This window comes from Condylura cristata, unplaced genomic scaffold, assembly GCF_000260355.1.
Source record: "Condylura cristata isolate star-nosed mole 26May11 unplaced genomic scaffold, ConCri1.0 scaffold00016, whole genome shotgun sequence".
In the NCBI taxonomy this organism is placed as follows: Eukaryota; Metazoa; Chordata; class Mammalia; order Eulipotyphla; family Talpidae; genus Condylura; species Condylura cristata.
In genome coordinates, this window is record NW_004567117.1 from 36,596,766 (window position 1) to 36,613,681 (window position 16,916).

General features: G+C 38.4%; 1 protein-coding gene across 3 annotated transcripts in view; it reads left to right on the top strand.

Annotated features, from left to right (window-relative positions):
* WDR7 (WD repeat domain 7) overlaps nt 1-16,916 on the top strand; it is a 274,767-nt gene that overhangs the window by 13,706 nt on the left and 244,145 nt on the right. For all 3 annotated transcript variants that reach the window (XM_012725890.1, XM_012725891.1, XM_004683929.2), the window contains 6 exons: nt 2,253-2,424; nt 4,395-4,501; nt 6,567-6,645; nt 9,133-9,307; nt 12,237-12,313; nt 13,427-13,546. In XM_012725890.1, the coding sequence (XP_012581344.1) occupies nt 2,266-2,424; nt 4,395-4,501; nt 6,567-6,645; nt 9,133-9,307; nt 12,237-12,313; nt 13,427-13,546 (717 nt within the window). In that variant the 5' untranslated portion in view covers nt 2,253-2,265. The remainder of the gene's footprint in view (nt 1-2,252; nt 2,425-4,394; nt 4,502-6,566; nt 6,646-9,132; nt 9,308-12,236; nt 12,314-13,426; nt 13,547-16,916) is intronic.

The window sequence follows — 16,916 nt, forward strand, 5'->3', positions numbered from 1 at the left end:
TCACTTGTTTGAAGACCTATTCTCTGAGTAGCCTTGTCACTTTCCAGAATTTTCTTCCCTTTTATATTAGCAAAGACACATCTCCTATAGTGCATATAACCCTTTGTCCTGCATCTTGGCATCTAGATGTTTGCATCTCTGTCAGCTTTGCTGTCTGCATCAAATATGAATCCTCAGATATCTCAAGAGACAGTGTTTCCAGATCTCACCATATTGTGGTCCATGTGTGGGTTTATTTAATTGAGAGAAATCTTCTTTGGGAAATACAACTTAAAACTGAATGTCGTCACCATGGAAAAGTGAACTCCTTCCAAATTCTCTTTCTGCAAAAATCATCATGTTGGATATGTTACTCAGCCAGGAACACACTGTACCAACTTTATTAAAATTGGTTTACCCTTGATTTCATTCTCTAATAGCAAATAGAAATACAGAATTACTTGTTACTATCCTAGTAGCATATGAGATGGTGAACATGATACATACAGAGTTTTACCAGTAGGAAATTAAATTGGAGTTTCTTTTATTATCTTTTTTCTTGTAGCAAAAAATATGGAGTTTGGGGGAGGGAAAATAAAGTGATGAAAACCATGTATTCTCTAAAAAATATGTATATATATGGGTGTATATATGCACATATATGTATATATATGCATATATGTGTATATATGCATATATGTATATATATGCATATATGTATATATATGCATATATATGTGTATGTACATACATACACATATATATGTATATAGAGGTTGTTTTAAATATTTTTAACATTCATTCCAAGAAAGCCTTCCCTCGTCATTCATAATTTTTTCATTTGCCTCATTCTTGCCATGATTATTTTTAAAATAAATTTTAGTTTAGGTTTTATGAATTGCTTAAAGAGAATAGGCAGTGGTTTGAAGCACATGTTTCTGCTAGAAGTAGCTAACTTACAGACCACAGCTACTAGCTTGGTTTCTTTAAGTGTTTCTGAAAATTTCTTAGGATGGTCTTAGCATTCTGAAAAGTTCATAATTACATCCGTATCATTTCTCATCACTTAAAAGTCCTTGGCAGAAAAAACATTCACTGTAGTGACCATTTCTTTTGATTGACCATGTGTTAATCCTATAGGTGATCCCTGTTAGCTCATAAGATCTGGCAGAACTTTCTGGCTTCTGTGAACCTTCTTTCTTGTTCTTTTTCTCTCTATCTTCTCTGGACTAGTTTTTAAGGCTTTATCTGCACAGTTAATAACTGTTTCACCAGCTAAATCTCGATTTTGTTAGATCAAAAAATAATTCCTTCTATTTGTGCGTTGTAGCAAGAGATGCTCTCTAGCATACACTGGCTCACCCGTGATTCATCTCAAGTTTCAGCGCCTTTTGCCAGAATGAAATTTTTATTGTGTGGAAATAAGTTTAAAGAGAAAAATCTTTTGTCAGAGTTTACAACCAAAAGACATGACCTTGAGACATAATAGATTTGTAATAAATACAGATGAGTGAGTTTCTCACTGACCATAACTCTTTTTAATGATTAGAGCACTGTGAAACCACATCAAGTTTTTCTATTTTTGATGGTTTGGAGACTTATCAAGATTCAGAGACCTCATCTGTCATTGGGAGTAAGACTGCAGGTTTTGAAATTGGGCTGTGTGGCCTCTGAGCTGGGCTCTATTCCTTCACTTGACTTTGTGACTCTATGACTCAACTGTCTTTACTTGTGAAAGAGGACCTATAATAATGATGCTTGATTTAATGTGAGGATAACAGATTTTAATTAGCTTATATGTAAAGTAAGATTTTATATGTTTATAGGCCACATTTTTTAAAATTTTACTTATTTCTATTTTTTAAAATAATATAATAGTTTATTTTTGCATCATTTTGTGCTTTTTTCCATCTCAGTTGTAATCTCCGTGGGCTTCCCATCACCAAATCACCCATGTGCCATCACCATAGTCCAGTGCATTTCTCTCCCCCACTGTTTTTGATCCCTTTCCCCACTTTACCCCCATAAAATGTCTCTGGTATTTAGCTGTTCATTATTATTATTATTTTCTCACCTGGCTCATTATATTCCTGCTATGACTGAAACCATCCGGTATTTTTCCTTTTCTTTCTGGCTTATTTCACCAAGCTATATGCCACATGTTCTACATGATACATATATATAGTTTTATAAAGGAATTCTTAGTATTTCAGAAGTTCAAGTTGAAGCTATAATAATATTGTAATGTCTGACACCATTCTCACCACCATCAGGTTTGAAAGCGCAATGGCGGGAAACAGCCTTGTCCTACCTATTGTTCTTTGGGGTCGCAAAGCACCAACACATTGCATCTCAGCAGTGCTTTTAACAGATGATGGGTCCACAATTGTAACTGGCTGTCATGATGGACAAATATGTCTCTGGGATCTTTCAGCAGAATTGGAAGTAAGTATTTGAAATGCCTATTGTACTTTTTAAATAACAGCAACTACATAATAGAAAATAATGCAGTCCCAGTATAACACGTGGCTACAGACTCTGAGAGATACATTTTGACTGAAATCGGCACAGTTTAAAGTGGTTCTTTATATTATTCATCAAAGTTGACTTTCGCTGCTGTTAACTGTTTTCAAATATAGCATCTACCCCAGTTGGTTTAAAATGTTGCACTGACGATCTTTATCCCTACTGAGGGAAGTCTTCAAAAAGATACTAAAAACTAATTTTGAACACTCAAACTTTCTAAGGTGAATGTTTTGAAGAGAACAAAACTTTTTGTTGTGTTTACTTGAGAATTCACAGTGCATTATTGCCACTCTTCACCCTCTCTTCACCTCGATGGATGGCTTCCTTGCTCGCTCCTGGCCTTCTCACTTGATAGGCTAGAAAATGTACCCTTGTGAGCACATACAGAGTTCACACTGATACCTTCAGTTCCACTATCACCCTTCAGAGCTTCTTCTACTTTCTCTCTTTCCCTATTTGTGACCTCCTTTTCTGAAAACTCTCCCTGGGAACTTTTCTGTAAAGGACAACAGAGAACATTGAGTGGTGGCTGGCCTGTCATATCTGAGTAAGAAAGTTCATTGGTTATACAATTATTTGTTTCTTTTTGGTAACACAATTAATGAAGTATAATTCACAAGCCATATCATTTACTCATGGAAAGTGTACAACTGAATGATTTTTATATGCAAGTTGTACAGCCATCACCAGAGTAAATGACAAACCATTATCATCACCTAGAGCCAAACCCCACACACGTCAGCTCTCAGTTGTAATGCCACCTCCCCTCAGGCCATGACTAATGTATTTTCTGTCTCTATACATTTGCTATTATGGACATTTCACAGAACTGGAATCATTAGGGCATTTTAATTTAATCTATTTGAAGAAATACATCTTTTGAAAGTTATTAAGGGTGTCAAACTATTTACTTGGGGAGAAGAAGGATAGAGAAATGTTGGCTTGGTATTATCTTTTGAGGTATATGGAGGCGTTTTCAGTATCACTCTTTCCATCAGTGATGAATGCCTGTGAAAGACCAATAAGAAGAAATGTAACATTCAGGGGGGAGGCATGTGCTACTTCAAGTTCTGGTATCTTCCCAAACTCTTTTGCTAGCAGAAGATTCAAAATAGTAGCTAGGGCAGCCTTTCCTGCCCTAGTCAATAAACTCATTGCATTCTAAATGATAAAAAACAATGGCAACCAAATGGTAGTTAAGACCTTTGCCATTCATGTTTTTGATCTCCATTTATCTGTAAAAGGGGTGGCCTGGCTTAACATGGTAGCAATAACATACAGGAAAGAAATTGCAAAAGCAGTATTTTAGTGATTACCTAAATATATTTGGGGACTACTTGCTAGACTATTTGAGAATAGTGGTTACTAAGTTGACCTCCTATAGGGCTCTGTGTGACTTACTCATTATTCTGTGAAGGTCACTCTTAGTTCCTGACAGTTAACATTGATATCAGCATAAGTGAGGGTGAAATGTCCTTTATTTTTTGTATTTGGGAGTGTCAACTAGAGACTCTAAATATGCTTTTCAGACCGTTCAAGGTTATTATTTAAAAAATCAGTATGGTCAGATTATTTTATATACTAATTCATATTCTTAACCTGGTTTCCCATTGTGCTGTGACTTAGTGCTTAAGATAGCCTTGAACCCAGATTCCCTCACTCATTCTCTGATATTGGGTAAGTAATGGTACCTATTGGTGAACCAATATTAACCTCGGAACTACTTAGTTGTATGATTTAAACATTAAATGGGTGTAAACATTAAATGGGTGTTTTGCTTGAGACTTGAGAAGTCATCTATATCTATATATTTACATTAAATATGTAATAGTTTCTAAAAATACAGATTTTGAAAAATTTGCACCTTCAACGTATTTTTGTATTTCTAGGTTAATCCTCGAGCACTGTTGTTTGGCCATACAGCTTCAATCACTTGTTTGTCTAAGGCCTGTGCTTCTAGTGACAAGCAATACATTGTCAGTGCATCCGAAAGTGGGTAAGTATAATTCAAACACTGCCAGTGTATTAGTAAGTAGGGATTTTTTTTCTTTCGGCATATGTTTTGAATAAATGTGATCATTGTCTCAACTGAAAGAGGGATTTTTGAAATACAGTTTCAAAAATGTAAATTTTATCATTTTAAAGGATTTTTATAATAGTTTTATTATAATTTATGATTATGCCTTTGCCCGGCTTTTGAGAAACTCATAATACTGTAAAAGTTAAAGGATGATCATTAATCCTCATGCCTTTTATTGAGCTGGCAGACAACTTGGAGAGCTGTAAAAAACCTGAGTGATGCTATGAGCGCATTAGTTGGGAAAATGAAGTAATGCAGAAGTTCATAGTTATATTGATGTATGTTAACACACTGACATAGCCACAGATGTTGCTAACTTCAGTGTAACTTGCTTTTGCTGAGTGAGATCATTGGACAGTAGTTGTAGGATCTAGAGTGTCAGGAATTTTTAAAACTTTTTTTTGGTGATTAGAAAATGGTTTATTTATACACTGTGTTGTTGAGATTTGGAGAACTGAAAGAGAATTATTTAACTTGCCTGTTCCATCACTCATAACTTAGGAACTTGAAAAGAATCTTGTAGAACTATTTAGAACAAGAAGGGCAGCGTCAGGTAAAAATATAGTACTTTTTGGTCCTTTAAATAATAATCACGGCCCTCCCTGGTGGCGCAGCGGGTTAAAGCACTGCACTGAGAAGCTAAAGCCACTTCCGCATGAGTTCGATTCCCGCCTGCCCCGGAGGTGACCACATGGTGTGGCAGACCTCTCCTGACCCGTCCGCTGCTCCCCTCAGCAGTGTACTTCGTCGATCTGCCTGTTCTGCTCCCCACTCTGTCTCTGGTGAAGCCTCTCACCGCTCCGAGCCTCTGGCCTGTACCCCAGTTCTGTATGCATAAATAAATAAATCTTTAAAAATAAATAAATAAATAAATAATAATCACATCAGAATGCATAGTCTTTTTTTTTTTTTTTAAGGTTAATTTATTTATGCATACAGAACTGGGGTACAGGCCAGAGGTGGCAGGGGCAGTGAGAAGATTCACCAGAGACAGAGTGGGGAGCAGAACAGGCAGATTGATGAAGTACACTGCAGAAGGGAGCAGTGGGTGAGACAGGAGAGGTCTCCTGCATCATGTGGGTCACCTCCGGAGCTGGGGTTTGAACTTGCACTGAGGTGTCTGTGACCAGCTTGTAGTGCTGTGTCCTAACCAGTTGTGCCACCAGGGAGGGCCAGAACCCATATTCTATATAGGTTTTCTATCCTTTCAAGAATTGTTTCATGCCATGTGAGATGTAGGAATGGGTATCCTGAAGAAAACCCCAAATATATCAGGCTCATTAGATTTTATTAATGTCTCCTTTTAAATCTTAAGTTTGTATCTTTAAAAGACAAGGTATATTGACATTTCTCATTTTCACTGTTGTTCTTACTAAAGTTATTTTGTTGTGCATGCAATACTTCTGCAATAAACACAGGAATGAAAATGGAGTGTTATTTAATTCGCAGAGGTTTAAAATTCAGTTGACTTTAATTTTCGTTTTTGTGCTTAATTTTCTAGCTATGTTCATAACCAATGGAAACCTCAGTGGTTTACATGAAAAGTTTATTTCTTGTTTTTGTCACCTGCCTCTTATTTATCACTTGGGACTTTGCTCTTTTTGTTATTATTCTTACCTTCGGTAGAGGGTAATAGTGCAACCACTAACTAAAGCAGATGCTGTCTAGAGTGTAGGCAGAGGACTGTTCTGGAGAGCCTCACATTAGTTCTAACCAGAACTATTCCTGCAACTCTATCAATGAAAGGGAATCAGGATGTGCAACCCTATCCTGAGCTAGGAAGGAAAGTGGATCAGAGTCGGGTGGAGGGGAGTAGAGTAGGGTGGAGGGGAGGGTGGGACCATGAATGGGAAGACCAGAATTTTTGATGAATAGCACTAATGATTATTTACTTTACCTACTTCTTTTTCTATAATCAACTTTAATGGAGACTGAAGTTGACAAAGTTGAATTTAAGGCTAGCTGTTATTTTGTTTTACAGAGAAATGTGTCTCTGGGATGTGAATGATGGCCGATGTATTGAATTTACAAAATTAGCCTGCACGCATACTGGCATACAGGTTAGTAGCTATGCTAAGAACTGTCCAAATTAGCACAAGCGTTACAGGTATATAATTTTTACAATCTTTTATAAACACTGATCCTCCATATTAACATGAAAAATGAATGGGGACAGGCAATAAGAAATGAAGACTAGAGTTGTAGCAGTGAAAATCTTACTTTTATGGTGGTTAGTTGGGAGGATAATAAAGGAGAGGAGACTGGTGAGGAAAGGTGTGGGGCACACCGTTTGCTTCTGCACCTTCAGCTGACTCTGGCGCCCCTGGCTTCCCAGGTATGGTGCCCTTTACTAGTGGGTAAACCAGTGCCCTGTAGCCTAATTAACGGAATTCACTCTTGCTGACGTCTCTGATTTCATTCATGATTGCCACAGTTAACCTTTAGATCATACCAATAAATTGCTCATGACCTGGGTACATTTTTGACTTTCTAACTTTGTAGAAGAAATGACCACTTCTCTGCTTGACTTAGGTAGGAATTTACACAGCATTTTCTAGTTTCTGACTTAATGTTCTTGGTATTTTTTCTTACTCTTTCATAATTATCAAGCTCTTTGTGCTTGAGTTCATTCATCACTCACTGTGTTGAGTGCTGGGCAAATTACTAAGAATATGGAAAATGTGACTTACATTTTCCACGGGGAAGGAAAAAGGGAAGAGAAGGGTACTCACGTTTATTGAGCAAATATTACGTAGGCGTTTCTTGTCTAGTGTTTCATTTAGTTTCTCCAGATCCTTCAAAATTAAATAGAAGCATATCATTTTACCTGTAAGGAAGCTGAGACCCTGAGTGATTAAATGAGGTGACCTAGTCTCACGGTGAGTCATTCCTGACGCCAGGATCCTAAATCAGATTTATCTAACACTAGGAACTGTGTTGCTTCTGGTACATGATACTGCCCTCTCTTGGAACAAATAAAAAAAAAAAAAAACATTTGCTTAGAAAGAAAGCCCTCTTTCCCAGCACAGGTTAGAAAAGCAATACGAATGTTTTGGAGTGAGGCAGCGGTTAGTGAGGTAAATAGGTCTTTCATGACAATTTTTTACTTTTTTAGAAAATAATAGTTTATTTTTACATCATCTTGTACATTTTTTCCATCTCAGTTGTAATCCCCGTGGGCTTCCCATCACCAAATCACCCATGTGCCATCACCATATTCCAGTGCATTTCCTTCCCCCCACTGTTTTTGATCCCATTCCCCACTCCACCCCATAAAATGTCTCTGTTCATTATTATTAATATTATTTTGCCTGGTCCATTATACTCCTGCTATGAGTGAAACCATTGGTATTTTTCTTTCTCTTTCTGGCTTATCTCACTAAGCATGATCTTTTCCAGCTCCATCCAAGTTGCTGCAAAAGACATGTGTTTCTCGTTTTTGGTTGCTGAGTAATACTCCACTGTGTATATGTACCACATTTTTTTAATCCAGTCATCTGCTTTTGGGCATTCAGGTTGTTTCCATGTCTTTCCAATTGTAAATAAAGCAGCAATAAACATAGGGGTGCAGGTATCTTTTTGAACCAGTGTTTTTGTGTCTTTTGGGTAGATACCTATCTTTAATGACAATTTTTAAGCTGGCAAAGCTTCTTAAAAATTGTTCATTTAATGCTGTGTGGTTTTTACTTAAAGGTACATATTGTTCAGTTTTTAATCATCTAATAAATCATCACAATTTGCAAGGAGAAAGGGGTAATAAAATCCTGTAAATTCATTACCTTTATAAATTATTTTAATCTTGTAGGTGAATCAGTTCACTAAGAGAATCATTTTCTTGAAGCCAAGGGCAGACAGGTCCTTTGTTAAGATGTCGCTTTTGTTTTGATAGTTATTCTCCATTTGCTTTCTGGCCCTGAAATCCATTTTATCCTTTTGAGTGATTCTTGTTATGAATAGCATATAAATCAATATTGTATAGGTTCTTCCTTTATTTTTCTTGCAAAGTGTTACCTATGAGAATGGGTTACAAAGATGATTCATACCCTGATTTGAAACACACTCATCAATCAGAATTTACTCCTGATTATTACATACTTGTATTTATCAATCAGCTTCTAAATTTTATTTGTTCATAACCAGTAATTACAAACCTTTACTTATTCTTATTTATATAAAATTCAGATTCTTTTGTGATCTGAGACTTCCTTTTGCTTTGATTTATGAAGTTAATATTATTTGCTTTATTTTATTCAACAGTCTTGTTTTAGATGATACAGAAGGATAAGAAAGAATTATCAGCAGTTCAAAAAAAATCATTGGTGTTAGAAAAAGAATACTTTTCCTTTACATTTCAAATATGACTATACATTTTCAAATATGACTATAATGACATGTGTGTACATAGGCACAGTATAATATGTACCACATAGTACATGCCTGAAAAAATAAATCGAGCTCTTAGGAGGATCTCATAATAAGTTTGGTGAATGCAGGTGAATCAGGTACAAAATTAAAGGAGAATACTTGAAAAATCTTTTCTATTTTAGTTCTACCAGTTCTCTGTTGGAAATCAGCGAGAAGGAAGGCTTTTATGCCATGGCCATTATCCTGAAATCCTCGTTGTGGATGCCACCAGCCTTGAGGTGTTATATTCCTTAGTTTCAAAGATCTCTCCAGACTGGATTAGCTCCATGAGCATTATTCGATCCAACCGAACTCAAGGTCAGTGGGCACGGTGCCTTAAGGACTTCAGCTCCATGACCTAATGTTGATTTTACTAACTTTTTTACAGACTTTTGATTTTTCATTAACATTGTAACCCATGTTAGAGACTTCTATACTTTTTCTTATGTTAATATATTTGGTTATATTCTTCTACTAAGAAATAATGACTCTAGTAATTGATCTGTCTTTATCCTCATGAAGAATCTTTGATTCAATTAGGACTTTAAAGGGCTATTGTCTCCACTCCATGGCACAGGTCACTTTTTTGGGCAACCTTAGAGATGTGGGTGATTTTTCTGGGTATAGGAAGAATATCTTAACCCCTTGGCGGTATGGTGGGAGGAACAGTAGCTTTTCCTGTGTATTTCAGGACTTGGTTTTGTCACTTTATGTGGAGATAATGAAAAGAGAAGAGATCACACACAGGTCAATTTAATTAAAGTAGAATCTAACTAAACGCGGCTATCTTTTCATTTGAGTTAAAAGCTTTTAATAATAACTACGAGAACAAAAGTCAAATAGTTCAGGGAAAGAGCAGTAATTAACAGTGAACATCGAATATATTCTTATAAACCATTTTAGGATCATTCTTTTGCTCCCAAGTGGCTTCATGGCTTTGTGCTCTTCTGTACAGACTGACCTGTACCTAGAACCACTGAGGAGGTCATTTAAAGGCTCGCAGATTCAGGCACTCACCACACCTGTCCTTAGGTCCTCAGTTCTCATATCACCCAGTGGAGTCGGCACTGTTTTTATCAGCTGTGTGGATGAGGTGACTGGTAAGAGTTAGAGTAGTCCAACTTTGCCAAGTTCACAGAACAAGTCTGTGGCTGACCGATGGCCAGATGGATGGCAGAGTCGTTTCCTTAATCATCGTATGACCCCACCAGCCTGAGTGGGCAGCCTCCAGTCTATGTAGCTTTCCTCTATAACCTCTTTGTGGTCGAATCAGTGCACAGCTTTTTACTTAACACCTGCTCACCACATATTTGAGGGTGTATTATTTTCTAGGTACAATGATTGAGGTACTTAAGGGACTCAGAAGTACTTAAGGGTGAAAGAGTGACAAGGTGGAGAAAAAAGTACAGAGATGCTGGAGTTCACCAAGGCCACAGAGGGGCTTCAGGCTAAGCTGGGAGACTGCCCAGTCAGGTAGAGTCTGCTACGATCTGGGAGATGAGGAGGACTTTGTGACAAGTAGTTTGCTTATTTTGAATTTTTATGTTCTTTCTGTATAAGACATTCACATACACACCTGGTCAGTCTGGACAGGGTGAAACATGACTATTGGAGAATTTGGCGGTGTGCATGGAATTCTGAATGTCATCAATTCTGAATGTCATCAACTTTGGTATTATATACATTTTAAATTTCCATTTATACTAGTCTGCGGATATCTGAGATTTTTCAGAGATAAATGTAGGTTGTCCTTTTTTTTTAAAGATTTATTTGTTTATACACACAGAATTGGGGTACAAGCTAGAGGGCAGGGGCAGTGAGAGGCTTTACCAGAGACAGAGTGGGGAGCAGAGCAGGCAGATCGTCGAAGTACATTGCTGAGGGGAGCAGCGGGCGGGTCAGGAGAGGTTCGCCATGCCATGTGAACACCTCCGGGGCTAGTGATCGAGTCGAACTGAAGTGGCTACAGCTCGCTTGCAGTGCTGCGTCCTAACTCATGGCGCCACCGGGAAGGGCTCTGTAAGTTGTACTTTTACTGTAATTGACAGACTCATGAGCAGTTTCACAGCTTTTTAATGCAGGGATCATGGAATTGTAATCAGGGGCTTCCAGTGACTTCATTGTCTAGGGACCATCTAATATGGTCAGATATTTTACTTAGAGCTGGCAAACAATCCTTTTTAATAACAATAATAGCTAATCTGTGTTAGTGTGAGGATTGCATTATCTATCTGTGGTTTTTATTAATTTTCATAACAACTCACTAATGTATAAATACTGTTGTGATCTACCTTTATTTGCTTACAGTTAAGCAAATTGAATTTAAGTGGAATAAGCAGTTCACATTTTCACTGGTTGATTAGGGAGGAAGATGTGATTTTAAACTCTGCCTCTCTCTTGCTTTCCAATGTTCTTTGTGTCAGAGTTCCCGTTTGTTTCTGTGGTTGCTGTGACTTCTTCCTTATCCAAAGCCTGTGAATTTATATCATGTCTTTCTCTTGATCACCGACTATGGAGAATATAATTAAATGTCTAGATGGCATAGGGGCAAAGGGGAAGCGCTTGTGGTAAGGACATACTGTGAAAGCTCATCTGTGAAAAATAATTACCAGTGAATTTTGAAGAGTGAAAGCTCTTTGTTAACAGAGCAATCAAGAACATTTGAGGCTATTAGAAATTTGTTGCTTAGAAATTTAAAAATAGATCCAAATACCTAGAAGCATCTTTTCTTTGAATTCCAAATTTTTGGTTATCTCTATTAATTTGTGTTTCCAAATCCAGGTTTTGGTACTTCATGAAGTATAGAATTATGCTTTTTATGCTAACTGTAAAATATACTATTTAGTTGTATTATAGTAGACTATATATTACCTCAGTAAACATAAGTTTTTCTTTTAAAGATTTATTTATTTATGCATACAGAACTGGGGTACAGGCCAGAGGTGCAGGGGCGGCGAGAGGCTTCACCAGAGACAGAGTGGGGAGCAGAACTGGCAGATCGACAAAGTACTCTGCTGAGGGGAGCAGCGGGCGGGTCAGGAGAGGTCTGCCGTGCCATGTGGTCTCCTCTGGGGCCGGTGGGAATCGAACTCATGCGGAAGTGGCTTCAGCTTCTTAGTGCTGTGCTTTAACCCACTGCGCCAGCAGGGAGGGCCAAGCATAAATTTTAACTCAACAAAGTGTACCATGTTTAGGCAGGTAGCATATGATGTTTGTAACTTTGGCTTCTGCTTCTTTCCTGGCTTAGAAGACACTGTGGTGGCACTCTCGGTGACAGGCATCTTGAAGGTGTGGATTGTCACCTCTGAAATCAGTGGCATGCAGGTGAGACAAAGGAGGATGGAAGTGATGTTTCATTTTTTCTTCTTTGGAGTTTTACATTTCAGTAATGATATACTCCTTCCTTTTTTCTTTTTTTTGAAGAGTTAATTTTGCATATAAGAACTGGGGTGCAGAGGGAGGAGGTGGCAATGAGAGGATCCACCAGAGACAGAGTGGGGAGGAGAACAGGTGGATCTGCTGAAATACACTGCTGAGGGGAGCAGCAGGCAAGACAGGAGAGGTCTGCTCTGCCCTGTGGGTCAGCTCCCTAGCTGGGGATCAAACTCATGCCATAATGGCTGATGATAGCTTGATAGCATTAAGACTTGAGCCCCTGCACTATCAGGAAGGCCACTTTTTTTCTTAAAAGTAAAGGAAAAACTATGACTTAGCATAGAAGATTCTCTAGTTTGATAGCTCTGTAAGGTTTTTTTTACTCTTGATGACAGTTGTCTACTCTGTCAAGGGTACAAAATAGAGAAACTGCTAAGAATATGAAATAGAAAAACATAGAAGAGGTGGAATTTTTGTCAGTTACTTTCACTAAAGTTCACAGTTAAAAAGAAGTTTAATTGAGGGCAAAAATAATCAAAATTCTGCACCTCAAAAAAAAAAAAAACTCAAAAGCAAACCTCTGCAAAAGCATATAAAGCCATTTTTAGGCTTCTTAGTTCTTGGGCTTCAATTCTTCTCTAGCTGTTTTTAATCAATAAGAAGGAGAAATCAACTTTTGACAATATTGACACTCATCTCTTTGCTTAGAGAATTTTTGGATGTTGAACCTGGGAGAAACTGGAGAAAGTGATTATTTTGTTTCAACCTAAAAATGCCTGTAGCTATGAAAATTGGGATTGACTGGGGGTTTTCTCATCTGCCTGGCCAGAGTGATGACACTTTGACTCTTAGTAGTATTTTTATCCTGAGGCCTTTGTAGCAACAATGTTGTGCCCAGATGTTTTGAGGATGTATTTTTTTGCTGTTGTTTACTACATTGGTTCTCATGTGAGGACCTGAGGTGAGGGACATATTACTTTAACTCTTGTCTCTATTATTGTGTGACAATTTTAATTGAGAACCTACTCATTCCTAAAGTTTTACAAATCTCTTTCTTTTCAGGATACTGAGCCAATATTTGAGGAGGAGTCCAAACCAATTTACTGTCAGAATTGCCAAAGCATCTCTTTCTGTGCATTCACACAGCGGTCGCTTTTGGTAGTATGCTCCAAATACTGGAGGGTAAGATAACTTAACTAAGTAGCTGTGAAATATGGCATTTTTTTTTTTTATTTATGCTTTCAGACTGGGGTACAGGCCAGAGGTGTGGTGGGTGAGAGGATTCACCAGACACAGAATGGGAAGCAGAACAGGCAGATCGACAAAGTACACTGCTGAGGGGAGCAGTGGGCGGGTCAGGAGAGGTCTGCCACCCCGTGTGGGTCACCTCCTGGCCAGGCATCAAACTTGTACTGCAGTGTCTTTGGAGGCTTTATAATGCTATTCTTTAACCTGTTGCGCCACCATGGAAAGCCCGAAAAATGGTATTTTTAACACTTCAAGACTTTGGTTTAGCAGATATCCAAGGGTGATTGTTTGGAAGAGTTTGGTGCAAGAATCCTTTGCTCATTTGGAATTCACGTCCGATTTGGATTTCATATTTTTAAGTGTTGGATTTGACTATATAGAGTTATCTTTGTTTTTGTTTCTAGAATGAGTCAATTAGTGAATTGTATTCTATTGATCTTAATTCCCATCTTTTGTTACTATTTTAGTCAGTAGCCTGTCAATACAACATGTGGTAGTGAATTTCTTGCAGGTTAGATATTTTTATAGGTTGTTTTTGTTCCCAGTTGCTATTCTGTTGTGAGTTGGAGTAAGAAAGTTTTCCTTCATCACTTCAGAGCTAATGATGGAAGGAGTTAGATTGTGAGACTTTAATTTTTCTGTAATAGTGGAAGAGTCAGCATTTGGGAGGTACTTGTGCTTAGCATATTTTCAAAGCTTGACATATTTTTTCTTTCGTGCCCCACACGCTCCAAGGCTAGGGTATTAGTTCTCCAATCCTGCACAACAAATTACTTCAAAACTTACAGTTTAAAACAACAAACGTGGCTCGCCGGCCAGTTCCTGTGGGTCAGGAATCCAGGTCTGCCTGAGTTGGATACTGCTGATGTAGGGTCTCTCCTGAGGCAGCTGTGAAGCTGTCTGCAGGGACGTGATCTCATTCCAAGATTCAACTGGGGAAGTCTCTGCTTCCGAGCTTACTCACACGGCAGTGGCAGGCCTCATTTCCAACTGTTTGTTGGCGGGAGACAATAACCCCTGCCACGAGAGTCTCTCCCTCGTGCAGCTTACCACGTGGGAGCCCTCTTTCCTCAGAGTTAGTCATCAAGGGAAGTGGTAGCCAAGACCCATCTTATCTTCTAAGATCTCATCACTTCTGCCACATTTGTTCTCTACAAGCTATTCACAGAATCCAGCCAACACTCAAGGGAGCGATGTTGGGTGTGCCTACCTGGAGTCAGCATCAGCACGCCGGCTCAGAGGTGCTGAGCACCATGGGAATTGTTACTTTCCTCATTTTGCAGATAAGTCAGCTGGGACACAGGGAAACCAGTAACTCTACTAAGGTTATTCACGTGGTTTTGGCGTCGCTAGGTGACAAGTCAAGTAGACTGATGGAGTCGGTTGCTCTCTGCCGCCATGCTGCGCTGCCTCAGAACAGGAGGGGACTGCTGGGGCAGTGCCATCTAACCCCTCTGCTGTGGCCTCTGTTTTGCAGTCAGGTTAGAGAGAAAAGCTAGTGGCTGCTTAGCTATGTGGTGCTTGGAGTCCTTGCATTATCTTAAAATGTAAAACATGTGCAAATGATACTGAAAGGAATTTAGGAGGATACAGTGAAATGTACATGCCCATCTTCCTTGGCTTTTCTCTTCTGTTCCATTGAGGCTGCATCTAATGCTAGTTATCTTATATACTCATGATAAGCATGTTGGGGGACAGTGAGAGGGTTCCCCAGAGGTAGAGAGGGGAGCAGAACAGGAGGATCTACTGAGGTACACTGCTGTGGGGAGCACTGCTGTGGGGAGCAGCTGGGTGATAGGAGAGGTCTGCTGCACTATGTGGGTCACCTCCCTGGCCTGGGGATTGAATTTACTCTGAAGCAGATGCAGCTAGCTTCGTAGTGCTGCACTTTAAGCCATTGTGCCACCAGGAGGGGCCCTAGTTTATGATTTCTTAAGCCTATGACAGGTTCTAAATGGTGCACCAAATACTGATTTAATTTTTTTTTTCTCCTATATGGTTTTGTTTTGGTTACCTCTAAATCTTTAATCTGGAATTCATTTTGTATACATTATGAGCTGTAGATCCCATTTTACTTTTAGTCCCGCTGGCCCCCTCCCTCCTTAGTTCCTGATGCCACTTGTTGAATAATTCATTTTCCTACTGTTATACTTTTATAATATACTATATTCCTATATTACTGTGATCTGTTTCTGAACTTAAAGATTCATCTAAAGCTTATGCAAAATAGTACTGTGTTGTTTTATTTTCTGTAACTTTTTAATTTGTTTTAATAGATAGTAGGGCTAGATGGCCAGTTTCTTTTAATTATTCATTCTTGGGTTTGTCTTGGCTGTTGTTGTCTTGGCTGGTGTTATATACTGATAAATATAATAGCAAATCATGGTCAATTTGGCTAGGATTTGTTCTAATTTCAAAGCTCTGTATAAACAACTGTATTTTTTTCTTTAGAGAAAAATAAAATAAGAATTCTGGACCACTGATATACTCATTCCCCCAGGAAGGTTTTTGTTTTGTTTTTTAGCAACATAGAATATACTTTTATCAAATACTGAAAGTGCTAGATAAGTTCTGGTAGACATGATAAGAACAGTTTGTCCTCATGGGATGTGACCTTGAGCAAGTGATGTAACTCTTACCTGTGATGGTTTTCTGTCTGCCTGGCATAGCAGTTCCTGCCTGCCTTTGTAGTCATTCAAAGGTCATGTTAGATAATGATTGTAGAGACACATTGTAAACTTCAGTGAGCCTTCCAAGTGTAAGGTCAGTATCCAGTTTTGTTGATGAAATTTTAGGGACTTGACTTTTATATGCGAAAATCATTAAATAATGAAGCAGTATTAACTTCCTATGTACAAAATTTTAGAACATTGATGAAATAAGGTAACGTAAGATAATTCTCCCTACTAGTAAGGAGTTATTCTGATGTCATAGTTGACCGTTAGAAATGCTGCATTTTAGGAATCAAACAAGAGTCTGGAACTTGTTCCAGACTCTGGAACTTGGTTCCATATTACTTGTCATTCTTTTTAGGTTCACTCCTCTCTCTGAGTAATAAGGTAGGGATCCTGTCCTTGTGTAGGGGAGCATCCTGTTCCACTTATCCTGGACTTCAGTCCCAACACCAGGAGACTGGTCACAGATGGGGGTCCCCTGTGACTCCCCTAGTGAAGTGGACGTGCTCTGGGGTACACTGGCAGGTGTTTTAAAGTGAGGTGCTTGTTAAACATATTTCCAGAAGCTTTGTTTTGTTTAGTGAAAAATGTGGCTGAATCTAAGTAAAATGACACCAATATAGTTTATG